The sequence below is a fragment of the Girardinichthys multiradiatus genome, chromosome 4, assembly GCF_021462225.1.
Source record: "Girardinichthys multiradiatus isolate DD_20200921_A chromosome 4, DD_fGirMul_XY1, whole genome shotgun sequence".
Classification (NCBI taxonomy): domain Eukaryota; kingdom Metazoa; phylum Chordata; class Actinopteri; order Cyprinodontiformes; family Goodeidae; genus Girardinichthys; species Girardinichthys multiradiatus.
Window position 1 is genome coordinate 22185313 of NC_061797.1, and position 15487 is coordinate 22200799.

At 40.2% G+C, this 15487-nt stretch overlaps 1 protein-coding gene across 1 annotated transcript; it reads right to left on the reverse strand.

The window, feature by feature from the left end:
- Nucleotides 1–9275: 9275 nt before the first annotated feature.
- Nucleotides 9276–12013, reverse strand: LOC124867179 (C5a anaphylatoxin chemotactic receptor 1). Its single transcript, XM_047363475.1, has 3 exons — nt 11929–12013; nt 11257–11377; nt 9276–11136 (listed from the first exon to the last, which is right to left on the reverse strand). Exons 2-3 carry the CDS (start codon nt 11359–11361, stop codon nt 10201–10203), a joined length of 1041 nt encoding a protein of 346 aa, XP_047219431.1. The 5' UTR covers nt 11362–11377; nt 11929–12013; the 3' UTR covers nt 9276–10200.
- Between the last annotated feature and the right edge of the window lie 3474 nt (nt 12014–15487).

A 15487-nucleotide genomic window follows, 5' to 3' on the forward strand; every position in this document is an offset into this window, starting at 1 on the left:
TTAAATTGTTAATTTGTGAAAACATATAAACATGTGAGGTGTCTTGTTTTATAATGTGGTTGATTTTTATCAACTGGAAGTGTTTTTATAGATAGAATCTGTGCGTTCATCAGCCTACAGTGAGGTTCAGTGTGTCTTCATAGCCCCAATTCAAAACAAATAGCTACTTTACTAGAGAAATGCATCAATTGCATATCCAGCTGTAGAATCTAATTCAAATTTACAGTAAATTACTTAAAATTATTCCAATACACTCCAATTATATAGTCTTTTTTTAGGTACGAATAATTGCAATGCACTTGTACCAAAGAACAGTTAAATCCAGCTGATTATATTAACAGTTGGTAAAAATGTTTTTAAGGAATCACAGCTAATTTTATTTCATCATTGATATTGCAGCAATCCCTCATCCTGACCAAGCATATGGCGACATTGGAAATTAACAGCTCTGTTTTAACAACAGGAAACATGATGCTAAGCCTGGTTCTGTAAGGGCCTGTCTTGGTATGAATGGTCATTGGCAGCAACCAGCTGGGGAGTACTTTTTTTATTGGAAAGAAAAACAAGGCAAGCACATGTAGTTAATGGCAGCGGTAGCTTCGGTAGTGACTTTGTCCAGAAAAGGAACACATCTCAACACGGATGCACTGGGCCATGCATATGGAAACAAAAACAGCGAACTAAGGGGTAATGATAGGAGTACAACCTCTGTCAAAAATTATGGAATCACCAGTCTCTGAGGATGTTCCTTCAGTTGTTGAATTTTGTAGAAAAAAAAACAGATCACAGACATGACAAAAAACTAAAGGCATTTCAAATGGCAACTTTATGGCTTTAAGAAATACTAAAAGAAATCATGAAAAATAATTGTGGTAGCCAGTAACAGTTACATTTTTTAGAACAAGCATAAATTATGGAATCACTCAATTTTGAGGAAAAAAATATGGAATCATGAAAAACAAACAAAATAACATTCCAACACATCACTAGTACTTTGTTGCACCACCTCTGGCCTTTATAACTGCTTGCAGTCTCAGAGCCATTGACTTAATGAGGGACAAACAGTACTCTTCACCAATCTGATTCCAGCTTTCTCTGATTGCTGTTGCCAGATCAGCTTTGCAGGTTGGAGCCTCATCATGGACCATTTTCTTTAACTTCCACCACAGATTTTCAATGGGATTGAGATCTGGACTGTTTGCAGGCCATGACGTTGACCTTATATGTCTTTCTTCAAGGAATGTTTTCACAGTTTTTACTCTATGGCAAGATTCATTATCATCTTGAAAAATGATGTCATCATCCCCAAACATCCTTTCGATGGATGGGATAAGAAAAGTGTCCAAAATGTCAATGTAAACCTGTGCATTTATTGAAGATGTAATGACAGCCATCTCCCCAGTGCTTTTACCTGACATGCAGCCCCATATCATCAATGACTGTGGAAATTTGCATGTTTTCTTCAGACAGTCGTCTGCATAAATCTCTTTGGAACAGCACCAAACAAAAGTTCCAGCATCATCACCTTGCCCAATGCAGATTCGAGATTCATCACTGAATATGACTTTCATCCACAGTCCACGATTGCCTTTCCTTAGCCCATTGTAACCTTGTTTTTTTCTGTTTAGGTGTTAGGTAAGGTAAGGTAAGTTTATTTATATAGCGCTTTTCAGTAACGAGACACTCAAAGCGCCGTACATACAATTACAATACGATCACAAAGAACACAGAAAAACAAATCAAATGCTAAGAAATCTAAAAATCTATGAATCCTTCTGAGAAATCTAAAAATCTCTGGTCAATATTACAATAATACAGATAACATTAATAATCCTTTGGGTTTTACTGGTAAGAGCTGGTTCTAAACCAATCTTTCTAAAGAGGTAATTATATCATTAAGTCCTCTATGTAGGGGAAAGCATCTTGTGCTTAAAAAGTCTCATCATTCCACTGAATTCTAACTAGTGAAGCTGAGTCACTGGTACAAAACAGCTTTAATCCACATTTTCAGGTGCTAATAATATTTTTCTGGTGCTGAAGTTGAACTAAGTAATCTAATTAAGAAAGCTGGGTCATTGGTGTAAGAGCAGCTAAAGTCCAAGTTACTAATAATGTTTGGTTTTTGCTGGTAAAATCTATGAAAAGTAATGAAATCACACATTTAGGTAAAGTAAGATAGGAGGGGAAAAAAATCATATTTCAGACTCTATTCTGAGCAGAATAAAGTCTGAAATAGTACAAAAAAACCTCAGCAGGGGTAAGCAACACACACATAAGTAAAGATTTAGCAAGGGTATGGTGGAATCTTGAGGGTGTGAATATATATATAAGTCTGAGTGTGTTTGCAAGAATTAAACTGTCAACACTGATAGAAGCGCCATTGTCCTTGAGAAGAGAGGTGGAAGTTTTATCAATCGGCTGCATAGTCCTATCAGCACACAGCTGGTATGGGAGTGCTGGGGAAGACCGTTGTGTTTATATAACATCCAGGAGATATTTTGTCGATAGCTAGTTAGCAGAAGTTGCCAAGGCCACATTGGGCGACGGATTTAGACAAACAATAAATGTTGTGGTTCAGGCAGTTGTGAATTTCCAACTAACTTAAGAGATTTACTGGTATGTCTCAATTGCGAATCCAAATAGCCAAATTTCTGGTATTTTCCGCAGATCTGAAGCATACAACTTCTCCAAGATTATATCCTTTAACCTCTGAGTCCAACCGCTGCCAGGCTGCGATTCTGTTCAAGAATCGTGTCCAGCTTGCGATTCTGCTCTCTTAACATTTCAGTCTAAGTGTCGATCGCTCTACAGCATCCATCTAACATCGCAGGAAATTTTGGAACGCTTTGAACAGCCGCCCACGTTTTGCGAATCACTCGATAAGCCAGGTAACCACCAACTCCAAAAAGCAGAAATCCTGTTATCAAAAGTCCAAATATATACATATCTTCTACGTCCTCGACCGACATCGTATTCAGGCACACAATCTTCCACTGCTGCCAAGAATCCATTGTGTTTCCAGAGAAGAACCTCCCGCCTGGACAAGAGGGTCTCCTTTACCCTGTCTTCCCGTAGGAAAACATTTTTTTTTGACCAATTACGTTGAGAGTCCAGCTGACCAAATCCATAATTTACAAGTTTGGAGGTTATGCAAAGCGAGGCTCCGAGAAAAATACAGACAAAAGCAGAATCAGGGATCAGCAGGGAGGGAGGGAGAGAAAATGCGTGTGTCTTCCACCGAGAGCAAGAGAGTGTTGATAATGGCTTTCTTTTAGCTTTTCTGTATATAAATCCCATTTCCTTTAGGCGGTTTCTTACAGTTCGGTCACAGACGTTGACTCCAGTTTCCTCCCATTTGTTTTGTTGTACATTTTCTGTTTTCAAGGCATATTGCTTTAAGTTTTCTGTCTTGACGCTTTTATGTCTTCCTTGGTCTACCACTATGCTTGCCTTTAACCACCTTCCTATGTTATTTGTACTTGGTCCAGGTTTTAGACATAGCTGACTGTGAACAACCAACATCTTGTGCAACACTGCGTGATGATTTACCCTTTTTAAGGAGATTGATAATCCTCTCCTTTTTTTCAAGTTACATCTCTGGTGTTGGAGCCATGATTCATGTCAGTCCTCTTGTTGCAGCAGCTCTCCAAGGTGTGATCATTCCTTTTTACCTGGACACTAACGAGCAGATTTAATCTGATGCAGGTGTTATTGTTTGTAATGACAATTTGCAGGGTGATTCCATATTTTATTCCTCAAAATTGAGTGATGGCATAATTTATTCCCTGTGCTTGTTCTAAAAATGTAACTGTTACTACCACAATTATTTTTCATGATTTCTTTAGTATTTCTTAAAGCCAGAAAGTTGCCATTTGAAATGCCTTTAGTTTTTTGTCATGTCTGTGATTTGTTTTATTTCTACAAAATTCAACAACTGAAGGAACATCCTCAGAGACTGGTGATTCCATGATTTTTTGCCAGGGGTTGTAGTTGTGAAGACATGTTGTAGCAGGAGAAATAGTGAGGGAAAATGGTTCAGTATGTCATCTAGCAGCCTTAGCCTTTAGTAGCGTAACTACAGAGATAGCTCAGCTCAGGATAACCTGAGCCACTCAAACTAGAAGCTTTATCAAAAAGGGAAAGTTTTTTGCCTTTGAAATAAAGAAAGCCTAGAAACCTGTTTAATGTGGGATTTAAAGGATATGTGCTGGTCAACAGTAACACTATGGTTCTTTACATCAGTACTGAAGCCCAAACTAATGTCATGAAGAGTAAGCGACCGGCTATGCAGTTTGTTTTCATATGATTTTGTAAGCAAAATAGTATAATCAACTGTTTCTAATCCCATTGATACGCTTACAAGTCTCCAGTGAATCTAAGCAGTTAAGATGTAACTATAAGTTATTTGAACTGAAACTTTTTTTAACTGAAAGCATTAATTCAGCATAAAACGGCCACTTCTCTAAACATAGTTGTACTGTAGTTTCACGTCCTTTTAAAGATGATGCTTAGTGATTTGATTGTGGTTGGAATTCGTATAGTATTTTCCTTCAGGCAAGATTTTGACTTAAGTACATTTCCCTCTTAATGTTTTTGTGTTGCTAACCTACAGGCAAGCTGCATCATGATTTAACATCTGATCATGGTCCTCCCTCCAACATGCCTGAACACAGACAGGAATGCGTCCTCTGATGAAAAGACACACCCCACCCCTCACAGCTATTTCATTAGCTCAGCGGTTTCCTGATAATTCATCGTAAACAATAAATCCAACCTGAAGGAAATGTCCATTTACAGAAAACAAGGCTGGCAAAATATGCTTTCCCTTACTTACCCAGATTGGATCACAGGCAGAGTTGTTCAGAGGATCTTGAAAATCCGGAATTTCAACACAAGTAGAGAAGGGGAGATCAAATACAGGGCATATTAAAAAGTCTACATGCACCTTTTAAAATGCTAGCTGTTTGAAATGAAACATGAAATAAATCATTTCCAAACATTTTTCACCTTTAATGTAATATATAGTGTGTAAAGAAAAGGCTGGAAAACAGGGGAAATCATGAAAGCTATATAATCAATATATATGTAAGCAATAACCTGGTTAAACTAGAAGGCTGTTGACCCAGATTAACCAGAATTTAAGTCTAGTTGTCATAGTAGGGTTTTGTTGACATTTGTTTCTTTGCATCCTGTAGCTGGTCTGCAGAGATTCCAAAACATCAAAAGGATCTCATGATATAAAGGTTTCAGTTAGGATAAGGTCCAAAACAATCCACAGGATTATGTTGTTGGAGAATATGTTATGGCCTAAGAAAACTAAACTTTGACTTGGTTATGATTGCACAAGGTATGTGTGGCACAAAACTATTACTCAGCATCTCTTATTTAACACCATGGGGCCCCGTTTCCTTAAAATGAAACTAAACTTTTTGTCAAGATGAATAATCGCATCTTGACAAATAGAAAGAGTAATAAAGAAGATGTGTTCAGCAGTAGCAGACAAAAAAGAAGTAGTCTAGTTTAGAGGAATGTTTTGGCAACATTGAGTTATGAAATGAATTGCTTAAACTCCTAAACTTGAGAAAGGCTGCTGTATTTATGTCATGTGTTTCCCTTTAATGAAATCCACAAGGTGAATGAAATGTTTCCTCTGCTGGAACGACACCGACGGGGAGGAAGGGTGAATATCTTTTCACTTTTCTGTTAAAGTGTGAAAAAGTCAGTAACGACATTGATTAATGAGATGTAGACTATCTTTGTAAGAATAGATCCAAAAATGGATCAAATTTGATCCTTAAAGCAAATGAATTTTCACAGTTATGGTGAAAATGACCTTAGCTGCCCCTGAGTGAGTAGCCTAATAGCCTCCCATTCAATACCTTGCAGAAGCAATAACACCCCTGGACCTTTTTCACATTTTGTCGCATTACAACCACAAACTAAACTCCATCTAAACTGAGCAAGGACAGCTTTAATCAGAAGCAGGTGGAACAGGTGCGTCGTTAGACCTGGGCTTCACGGGCTGAAGCCCCGGATGCTTTATGAATACCCCCGGACTTATAAGTATTAAGATACAGCCACAAAATGGTGTTGGATTTCACATGTGTATTTAAAAACAATCAGTTTTTTTCAATTGTGTTCCATATAATCACCCCCGCACCACATAACCTGACAATGAGTTAAAACGAGAAGGCAAAATAATACTTAATTTGCGCACTACGTGGAGAGGCAGAGACAGACTCCATTCTGGAGAAGTCCAGAACAGCAGTTCACTCCAGGACCATCGACCTGTCTTGTTCATTACCCGAAAAGTTACACTGAGCGCCTCGAACAGGGCTCATTTCAGAGCAACCTCGGAGCCAACCGGGGAATGGGAGCCTGGTGCGCGTGTGTGTTCAGGAACAAGTGGAAGCACAGCGGTATAACCAAGACTGAAGATAGAGGTAAAACCTGAATGCTTGTTTAGAATGGGCTGATTGTAAGTTACAGCTAATCACTAACTGACCCAGCAGGACATGAGGTGGAGGTTCACGCTAATGAGCATCCTCAGGGTCATGATGAGGAACAGAGTGGAGGGACTTTTACCTGAGCTACAGGTAAAGTCTACAGGTGAAGTTACAGGGGTTGGACAATGAAACTGAAACACCTGGTTTTAGACCACAATAATTTATTAGTATGGTGTAGGGCCTCCTTTTGCGGCCAATACAGCGTCAATTCATCTTGGGAATGACATATACAAGTCCTGCACAGTGGTCAGAGGGATTTTAAGCCATTCTTCTTGCAGGATAGTGGTCAGGTCACTACGTGATACTGGTGGAGGAAAACATTTCCTTACTCGCTCCTCCAAAACACCCCAAAGTGGCTCAATAATATTTAGATCTGGTGACTGTGCAGGCCATGGGAGATGTTCAACTTCACTTTCATGTTCATCAAACCAATCTTTCACCAGTCTTGCTGTGTGTATTGGTGGATTGTCATCCTGATACACGGCACCACCTTCAGGATACAATGTTTGAACCATTGGATGCACATGGTCCTCAAGAATGGTTCAGTAGTCCTTGGCAGTGACGTGCCCATCTAGCACAAGTATTGGGCCAAGGGAATGCCATGATATGGCAGCCCAAACCATCACTGATCCACCTCCATGCTTCACTCTGGGCATGCAACAGTCTGGGTAGTACTCTTCTTTGGGGCTTCTCCACACCGTAACTCTCTTGGATGTGGGGAAAACAGTAAAGGTGGACTCATCAGAGAACAATACATGTTTCACATTGTCCACAGCCCAAGATTTGCGCTCCTTGCACCATTGAAACCGACGTTTGGCATTGGCATGAGTGACCAAAGGTTTGGCTATAGCAGCCCGGCCGTGTATATTGACCCTGTGGAGCTCCCAACGGACAGTTCTGGTGGAAACAGGAGAGTTGAGATGCACATTTAATTCTGCCGTGATTTGGGCAGCTGTGGTTTTATGTTTTTGGATACAATCCAGGTTAGCACCCGAACATCCCTTTCAGACAGCTTCCTCTTGCGTCCACAGTTAATCCTGTTGGATGTAGTTCGTCCTTCTTGGTGGTATGCTGACATTACCCTGGATACCGTGGCTCTTGATACATCACAAAGACTTGCTGTCTTGGTCACAGATGCGCCAGCAAGATGTGCACCAACAATTTGTCCTCTTGTGAACTCTGGTATGTCACCCATAATGTTGTGTGCATTTCAATATTTTGAGCAAAACTGTGCTCTTACCCTGCTAATTGAACCTTCACACTCTGCTCTTACTGGTGCAATGTGCAATCAATGAAGACTGGCTACCAGGCTGGTCCAATTTAGCCATGAAACCTCCCACACTAAAATGACAAGTGTTTCAGTTTCATTGTCCAACCCCTGTAGATGATCTGGCTGTGATAGAAAACAGCAGCAACCTTCTCCGTGAGCTTCTAGCTGCATTTGCTTCATAATGTGAAAATACCTGGTCCTATACTTCAGTCAAAATAAAATCGTTTAATCCTAACGTTGCTAAACACATTAAAAAGTCCTTCAGATCAACACATTGCATTTCATTGCTGCAGCCAGTCTTATAGTCTAGTTCTACATGTAGACAGAAAAAACGTGTTGCTCAATAAACCAGGAAAAATATCTCCTGGTGCCAGTAAGACGTAGTAGAAAGTACCAACGTAAGCTTCCCTCTTCTCTTTCACATCTTCTGTGCAGATTCTAAACATAAAGCTCTGGCTTTAAAGATGCAGTATAATTAAGAAATAAATCATAGCAATTAATCACAGGTGGACCATTACTTATTTAACTATTATATGTTTCTGAATTACACATGTAATATTAGTAAAACTAAACTAATTAAACAAGGATACAGTTTTACTGAAGGTGAGACATACATACCATATGTATACAGTTAATAATAACTGTAATATTAGTACTGATAAGGTCCAGGATGAGGCTCTATGTTAAATTTTACACACCACAACTTAACACCCTTTCCTCTCAAAGTGTTTAATAGTAAGAACTGCAGTAATGTCTCACATGCGGAACAAAAGATGTATTGAAAAATTTTCTTTTGTTATTTTTGGCCGGCCAAATTTCTTCCGAAGTGGAATGAAGGGCTGAAAAGATGGCGATAAAAGAGAACAGGTTAATAAAAGAAGGAACAATTTTAATACAATTTTTTGAAAGCGCTTGGCATAATTAAAATAAATAAATGTGTTTTAGGATTTTACCATTTGACTAAGATTTAAGAAAATCATCTTTATACCAGTTTCCTTTTTTGAAATGTAAGAAATTAAGACAATGGAAACTTAGGAGTAGAACACTTTGATGAGAATGTGATGTTTAAAAAGGTAATTTATGTAGCTGACAAAAGAAGCACATTTATCTGGCCCAAAGTAAACATCTCTGAGTTTAAGAAAAAGTTTTGTCAGCAAAAATTCAAATTAAGTTTTTTTCTAAATACGTCAAAATGTGTCATTCAGCAAAATGTTTTTTCATCAGTCCTAAACTCTGTTTCTCCTTATCCTTCATTCAGCTTCTAACAAAAATAAAAACCAAGTAAAATTATTGTAAACCTTTTTTCTTTGATTCACAATAATTTATATTCAGTCTAAACCCAGCCGAGACAGAGAACTGGTACAATATGTCCTGTGTTATTTTAACTTTAAATGACTTAAAGTATCTTATAGAAATTTAAATATTTTGGGTTTGGGCTAAAGCGCCTAATGTTTTGACACCCTAAAAATACCCCTGAGTTGGAATAAACAGGCAGGCCATGCTTTTTCAGATTTTTTATTGTAAAAGATGTTGAAAATATTTTTTTTCCTTACACAGCATAATTATGGACTACTTTGTTGTATAATGTCCCAATAAAATACAATAAGTTTGTAGTTTGACTGTGAAATTTCAGGGGGTATTTAATCCTTTTGCAAGGTACTGTTTGTGCTTTCATTACATGAAATCCATACAAACAATTTTGCAACAAAAGCATTTTTACTATACAGTTTAGAAACACACAATATCACAATATATGTTATACATTCCCAAAAAACAAATTTCTCTGTCTCAAACACATATTATTAATAAACCAAGAAGGCCATGGCAAGACAGCAGCCCCATTTACAAGTATCAACAACTAGATTTAAACGGTAACACACATTCATATAGTTTTAAAAGCATAAAATAAGAAAATCAATTTATAAAAACATGACTGACTCAAAAGCAATATTGATAAACATTGACATAAAGTGCTTTATAGTAACTCATTCCTTTAATTGTATTTACATTACACATGTTAGGGGAAGCAGCAGGGGTGGACAAGGGGAGGACAAGAAATTCTACAAATATAGAGGTCAACCAGAGCCTCATGGTGGCACAGTTCTTAGCTCTGAAGTTTCCTGGCTGTGCCCTTTTTTTCTGGCATTCTCTCCAGGTATTCTGGTTTCCTCTCACAGTCCAAACACATCTGCAAGGTTAATAAGTCACTCTAAGCTGCCCTTGAGTGTGAGTTGTACATGGTGTTCTGCTTTGCTCTGAGCTAGACTGGTGACCTGTCCAGGGTGTACCCTTTCTCTATCCCATTGGGTGCTGGAGATCGGTTCCAGCCCCCACGTAACCCTTCTAAGCTGGTACAGAAAATGGTTGCATGGGGTCAATCAATTCAAATCAAGTAATTTGCTAAAACACTTCTAAACATCCAGATTAGATCTGGGAGTTCTTGAGGGACTTCCTTCGTATGGACTCATAGGACTCCTCATTAAAAAGTCGTTCAATTGTGGAGACGAGTGAAGCTTTGATGGCACGGCCCAAGCCTCTGGCAGCAAACACGTACAGCACAGGATTAAGAGCGCACTTGATGTACACCAGAAACAGAGAGATGTATACAGCTTGCAATGCTGATTTGTACAAAGGAGACGATTTTTCTGCCAGGGCCAGTAGGAAACGACTGACAAAGTAGGGCACCCAGCAGGTGAGAAAGAGCAGCATGGTGGAAAAGAGCACATGGTACATCCTGGTCATCTTGCGAGCCATTGATGGGGATGTGCCGTTGGGTGTCGAAGGTAGCGCTTTATTAATTGTGACCAAAACAGCCAGGTTACTTCCCAAGAATACAATGAGAGGCAATAGGAAGCCTGCTATTGTTTCTGTCAGAAACAATCCTAAATTAAATTCCCCGCTTTCCACGCACTGATATGTCTCATTTACTTTCTTCAGTTCGGCAAAGTAGATGTAGGGGACAGAAAGGATGAAGGCCACCAGCCATAAGACTCCACAGACCAAAGGAACAGCCCAAGAGGGTCGTTTCAGCTGCGCCCACACTGGCCTAAGCAGACAGAAGCAGCGCTCCAGAGCCACAGCGCATAGGAGGAAAGCAGAGACATACAGCCCCAGACATCTCAGGAATATTACCAGGTGGCAGAAGGCCGTTCCAAATGGCCAGCTGTTCTTGTGAACAATGTAGCCTAACATTACAGGAGTTCGCAGGAGCAAAATAAGATCACCCAGGGCCAGGTTCAGGACATAGACCCGGAAACTGCTGGCAGCACGTGTTTCCTCACTGCTGCCTCTGCGCACCAGGTGACGACGACCTCGCAGTCCAAGTGCCCAGACCACCAACCCATTCAAAGATACGCCCACCTTCAGGAACAAAACAGCAGAGGCAGAAATTTATGAAGCACTTACAATCATGCAGCCTATTTCTTAGCCATCACTGCATATTATAGTAATGTAACAAAAATCGGACAGAGCAGCTCTTACCAGGAAAATAAGCAGAGTGACAACAGTTTGGATTCCCCTGGAAGCCTCTGCCTGCCATGAGGGGCTGGAGTTACCAACAAGCTGTGTTGTGTTCTGGTCAGCCATGGAGCTGATGTAGAGCCTGGAGAAACACACCCGACACCAGTGCTTAATGTTGCAAAAACCCAGAAGGGGCAGGATTGCACATGTGTTAATTGGCTAAAGTGAAGAAACGGCTGATGTCCTCAACACAAAACATACTAAGACCACATACTTCCTCCCTTTCATCCTCTTCTCTTTTGTATAAGAAGAATTTTAACAATTACAAGGAACCACCTTAATGGCTTCAAACAGGATGTGACCATTTGATTGTGTTTTTTTTCTCCCTATAATGGACCATTAATTCAAACACATGCAAACAGTAGGTGCATCCACACAAGTGATTAAGGTGAAAGGAATCTGTCAGTAGCATATTTAGGCAGCCTGAGGGTTCCCCATAAACCTGCATCCAGACCAGACCTGTTTTTGCACACTTTATCTTTACTCGGAGCTAATGTGTTCTGATTCTAGCTGAGGTTACAAGCTCAAAGTTGTTTTTTCCCCCTGAAATCTACTGTAACTAATATCAATTAAAGACAATTTATAATCTGCTGATTAAAAACTCTTTAAATTATTACACAGTTGGTTTCTTACCTTTTCAGTGTTCCTCAAGGGTTGAAGAAATGGAGCAACACCTATAAGAGGGAGTTCCTGCTTGCTCTTTTAACATCTCTCTCTCTCTCTCTCTCTCTCTCTCTCTCATTTTCTGTCTCTTTCCTGTTTTGTGATTGCAACATTTCTACTTCTAATCATTTCTGCAGAAGTGACAAACTGTTTTAACATGTGGACAATAAAACCCATTTGCTCTCAGTTCAAACAATTTTATCAGCTGCTTCTCTTGAGTAAACATGCATTTAGGCATAAAATGGCTCATTGATCTAACATGTACATCGCAGGGTAATACAATCTAAAATGGAAAGCAAACGTTTTTTTTGTTAGGTTTCTTGCAATATATTTCCAAATACAAGAATAGTATTTGGAAATAAAATTGGCCCTATACGTTTTAGCATTCTGGTAGCATTATAATTCAGTTTTTAAGAAGTCTTTGTAATGTTTTCGTTCATGTTTTTCAAGACTCCACACAAACCTGAAAGCGGAAATTAAGTAATCAATGTGGCTTCTATTAATTAACAATATATATTGAATTCACACATAACTTTATAATTGTGTCGTGGCGAGCTGAATTTATATACATGACGAATGAATACGTTCCACGATATAATTTGAGATTTTTATTGGAATAAATAAATAGCCATTACCTATTAAAAGTTTTGGAACACATTCTACATCTCAGTAAACAAGACGCACACTTAACTCATGGTGCAGAAACGCCTGTGAGTGGGCAGCAAAGCCTCGGTGACCCGTTCCCCCTTGTCTTGTGTCTGTTTGGATGTGTTGTACTGGAATTCTAATTTCCCCTCGGGGATCAATAAAGTATCTTAGAATTGAATTGAATTGAAACCTCTCCATCTAACTCCACCCCTCAAGCACCTCTGCACCAATAGAAAAGCAGGTCAAAAACAACAAGTCAAGCTGACAAACGGAGGATAATTGAACAGTCCTACTAAAACAGAACCACCCATGCGTCGCTACAATATATATATATATATATATATATATATATATATATATATATATATATATATACACACAGGGGTTGGACAATGAAACTGAAACACCTGTCATTTTAGTGTGGGAGGTTTCATGGCTAAATTGGACCAGCCTGGTAGCCAGTCTTCATTGATTGCACATTGCACCAGTAAGAGCAGAGTGTGAAGGTTCAGTTAGCAGGGTAAGAGCACAGTTTTGCTCAAAATATTGAAATGCACACAACATTATGGGTGACATACCAGAGTTCAAAAGAGGACAAATTGTTGGTGCACATCTTGCTGGCGCATCTGTGACCAAGACATCAAGTCTTTGTGATGTATCAAGAGCCACGGTATCCAGGATAATGTCAGCATACCACCAAGGACGAACCACATCCAACAGGATTAACTGTGGACGCAAGAGGAAGCTGTCTGAAAGGGATGTTCAGGTGCTAACCCGGATTGTATCCAAAAAACATAAGACCACAGCTGCCCAAATCACGGCAGAATTAAATGTGCACCTCAACTCTCCTGTTTCCACCAGAACTGTCCGTTGGGAGCTCCACAGGGTCAATATACACGGCCGGGCTGCTATAGCCAAACCTTTGGTCACTCATGCCAATGCCAAACGTCGGTTTCAATGGTGCAAGGAGCGCAAATCTTGGGCTGTGGACAATGTGAAACATGTATTGTTCTCTGATGAGTCCACCTTTACTGTTTTCCCCACATCCAAGAGAGTTACGGTATGGAGAAGCCCCAAAGAAGAGTACCACCTAGACTGTTGCATGCCCAGAGTGAAGCATGGAGGTGGATCAGTGATGGTTTGGGCTGCCATATCATGGCATTCCCTTGGCCCAATACTTGTGCTAGATGGGCGCGTCACTGCCAAGGACTACTGAACCATTCTTGAGGACCATGTGCATCCAATGGTTCAAACATTGTATCCTGAAGGTGGTGCCGTGTATCAGGATGACAATCCACCAATACACACAGCAAGACTGGTGAAAGATTGGTTTGATGAACATGAAAGTGAAGTTGAACATCTCCCATGGCCTGCACAGTCACCAGATCTAAATATTATTGAGCCACTTTGGGGTGTTTTGGAGGAGCGAGTAAGGAAATGTTTTCCTCCACCAGTATCACGTAGTGACCTGACCACTATCCTGCAAGAAGAATGGCTTAAAATCCCTCTGACCACTGTGCAGGACTTGTATATGTCATTCCCAAGATGAATTGACGCTGTATTGGCCGCAAAAGGAGGCCCTACACCATACTAATAAATTATTGTGGTCTAAAACCAGGTGTTTCAGTTTCATTGTCCAACCCCTGTATATACAGGTCCTTCTCAAAATATTAGCATATTGTGATAAAGTTCATTATTTTCCATAATGTAACAATGAAAATTTAACATTCATATATTTTAGATTCATTGCACACTAACTGAAATATTTCAGGTCTTTTATTGTCTTAATACAGATGATTTTGGCATACAGCTCATGAAAACCCAAAATTCCTATCTCACAAAATTAGCATATTTCATCCGACCAATAAAAGAAAACTGTTTTTAATACAAAAAACGTCAACCTTCAAATAATCATGTACAGTTATGCACTCAATACTTGGTCGGGAATCCTTTTGCAGAAATGACTGCTTCAATGCGGCGTGGCATGGAGGCAATCAGCCTGTGGCACTGCTGAGGTCTTATGGAGGCCCAGGATGCTTCGATAGCGGCCTTTAGCTCATCCAGAGTGTTGGGTCTTGAGTCTCTCAACGTTCTCTTCACAATATCCCACAGATACTCTATGGGGTTCAGGTCAGGAGAGTTGGCAGGCCAATTGAGCACAGTGATACCATGGTCAGTAAACCATTTACCAGTGGTTTTGGCACTGTGAGCAGGTGCCAGGTCGTGATGAAAAATGAAATCTTCATCTCCATAAAGCTTTTCCGCAGATGGAAGCATGAAGTGCTCCAAAATCTCCTGATAGCTAGCTGCATTGACCCTGCCCTTGATAAAACACAGTGGACCAACACCAGCAGCTGACACGGCACCCCAGACCATCACTGACTGTGGGTACTTGACACTGGACTTCTGGCATTTTGGCATTTCCTTCTCCCCAGTCTTCCTCCAGACTCTGGTACCTTGATTTACGAATGACATGCAGAATTTGCTTTCATCCGAAAAAAGTACTTTGGACCACTGAGCCACAGTCCAGTGCTGCTTCTCTGTAGCCCAGGTCAGGCGGTTCTGCCGCTGTTTCTGGTTCAAAAGTGGCTTGACCTGGGGAATGCGGCACCTGTAGCCCATTTCCTGCACACGCCTGTGCACGGTGGCTCTGGATGTTTCTACTCCAGACTCAGTCCACTGCTTCCGCAGGTCCCCCAAGGTCTGGAATCGGCCCTTCTCCACAATCTTCCTCAGGGTCCGGTCACCTCTTCTCGTTGTGCAGCGTTTTCTGCCACACTTTTTCCTTCCCACAGACTTCCCACTGAGGTGCCTTGATACAGCACTCTGGGAACAGCCTATTCGTTCAGAAATTTCTTTCTGTGTCTTACCCTCTTGCTTG

Coding starts and splice junctions, on each gene's coding strand:
- LOC124867179 (XM_047363475.1), bottom strand. CDS start 11,361: ATGGCTGACCAGAACACAACACAGCTTGTTGGTAACTCCAGCCCCTCA. Junction 11,137..11,256: donor TCACTCTGCTTATTTTCCTG/GTAAGAGCTGCT, acceptor TTGTTCCTGAAG/GTGGGCGTATCTTTGAATGG.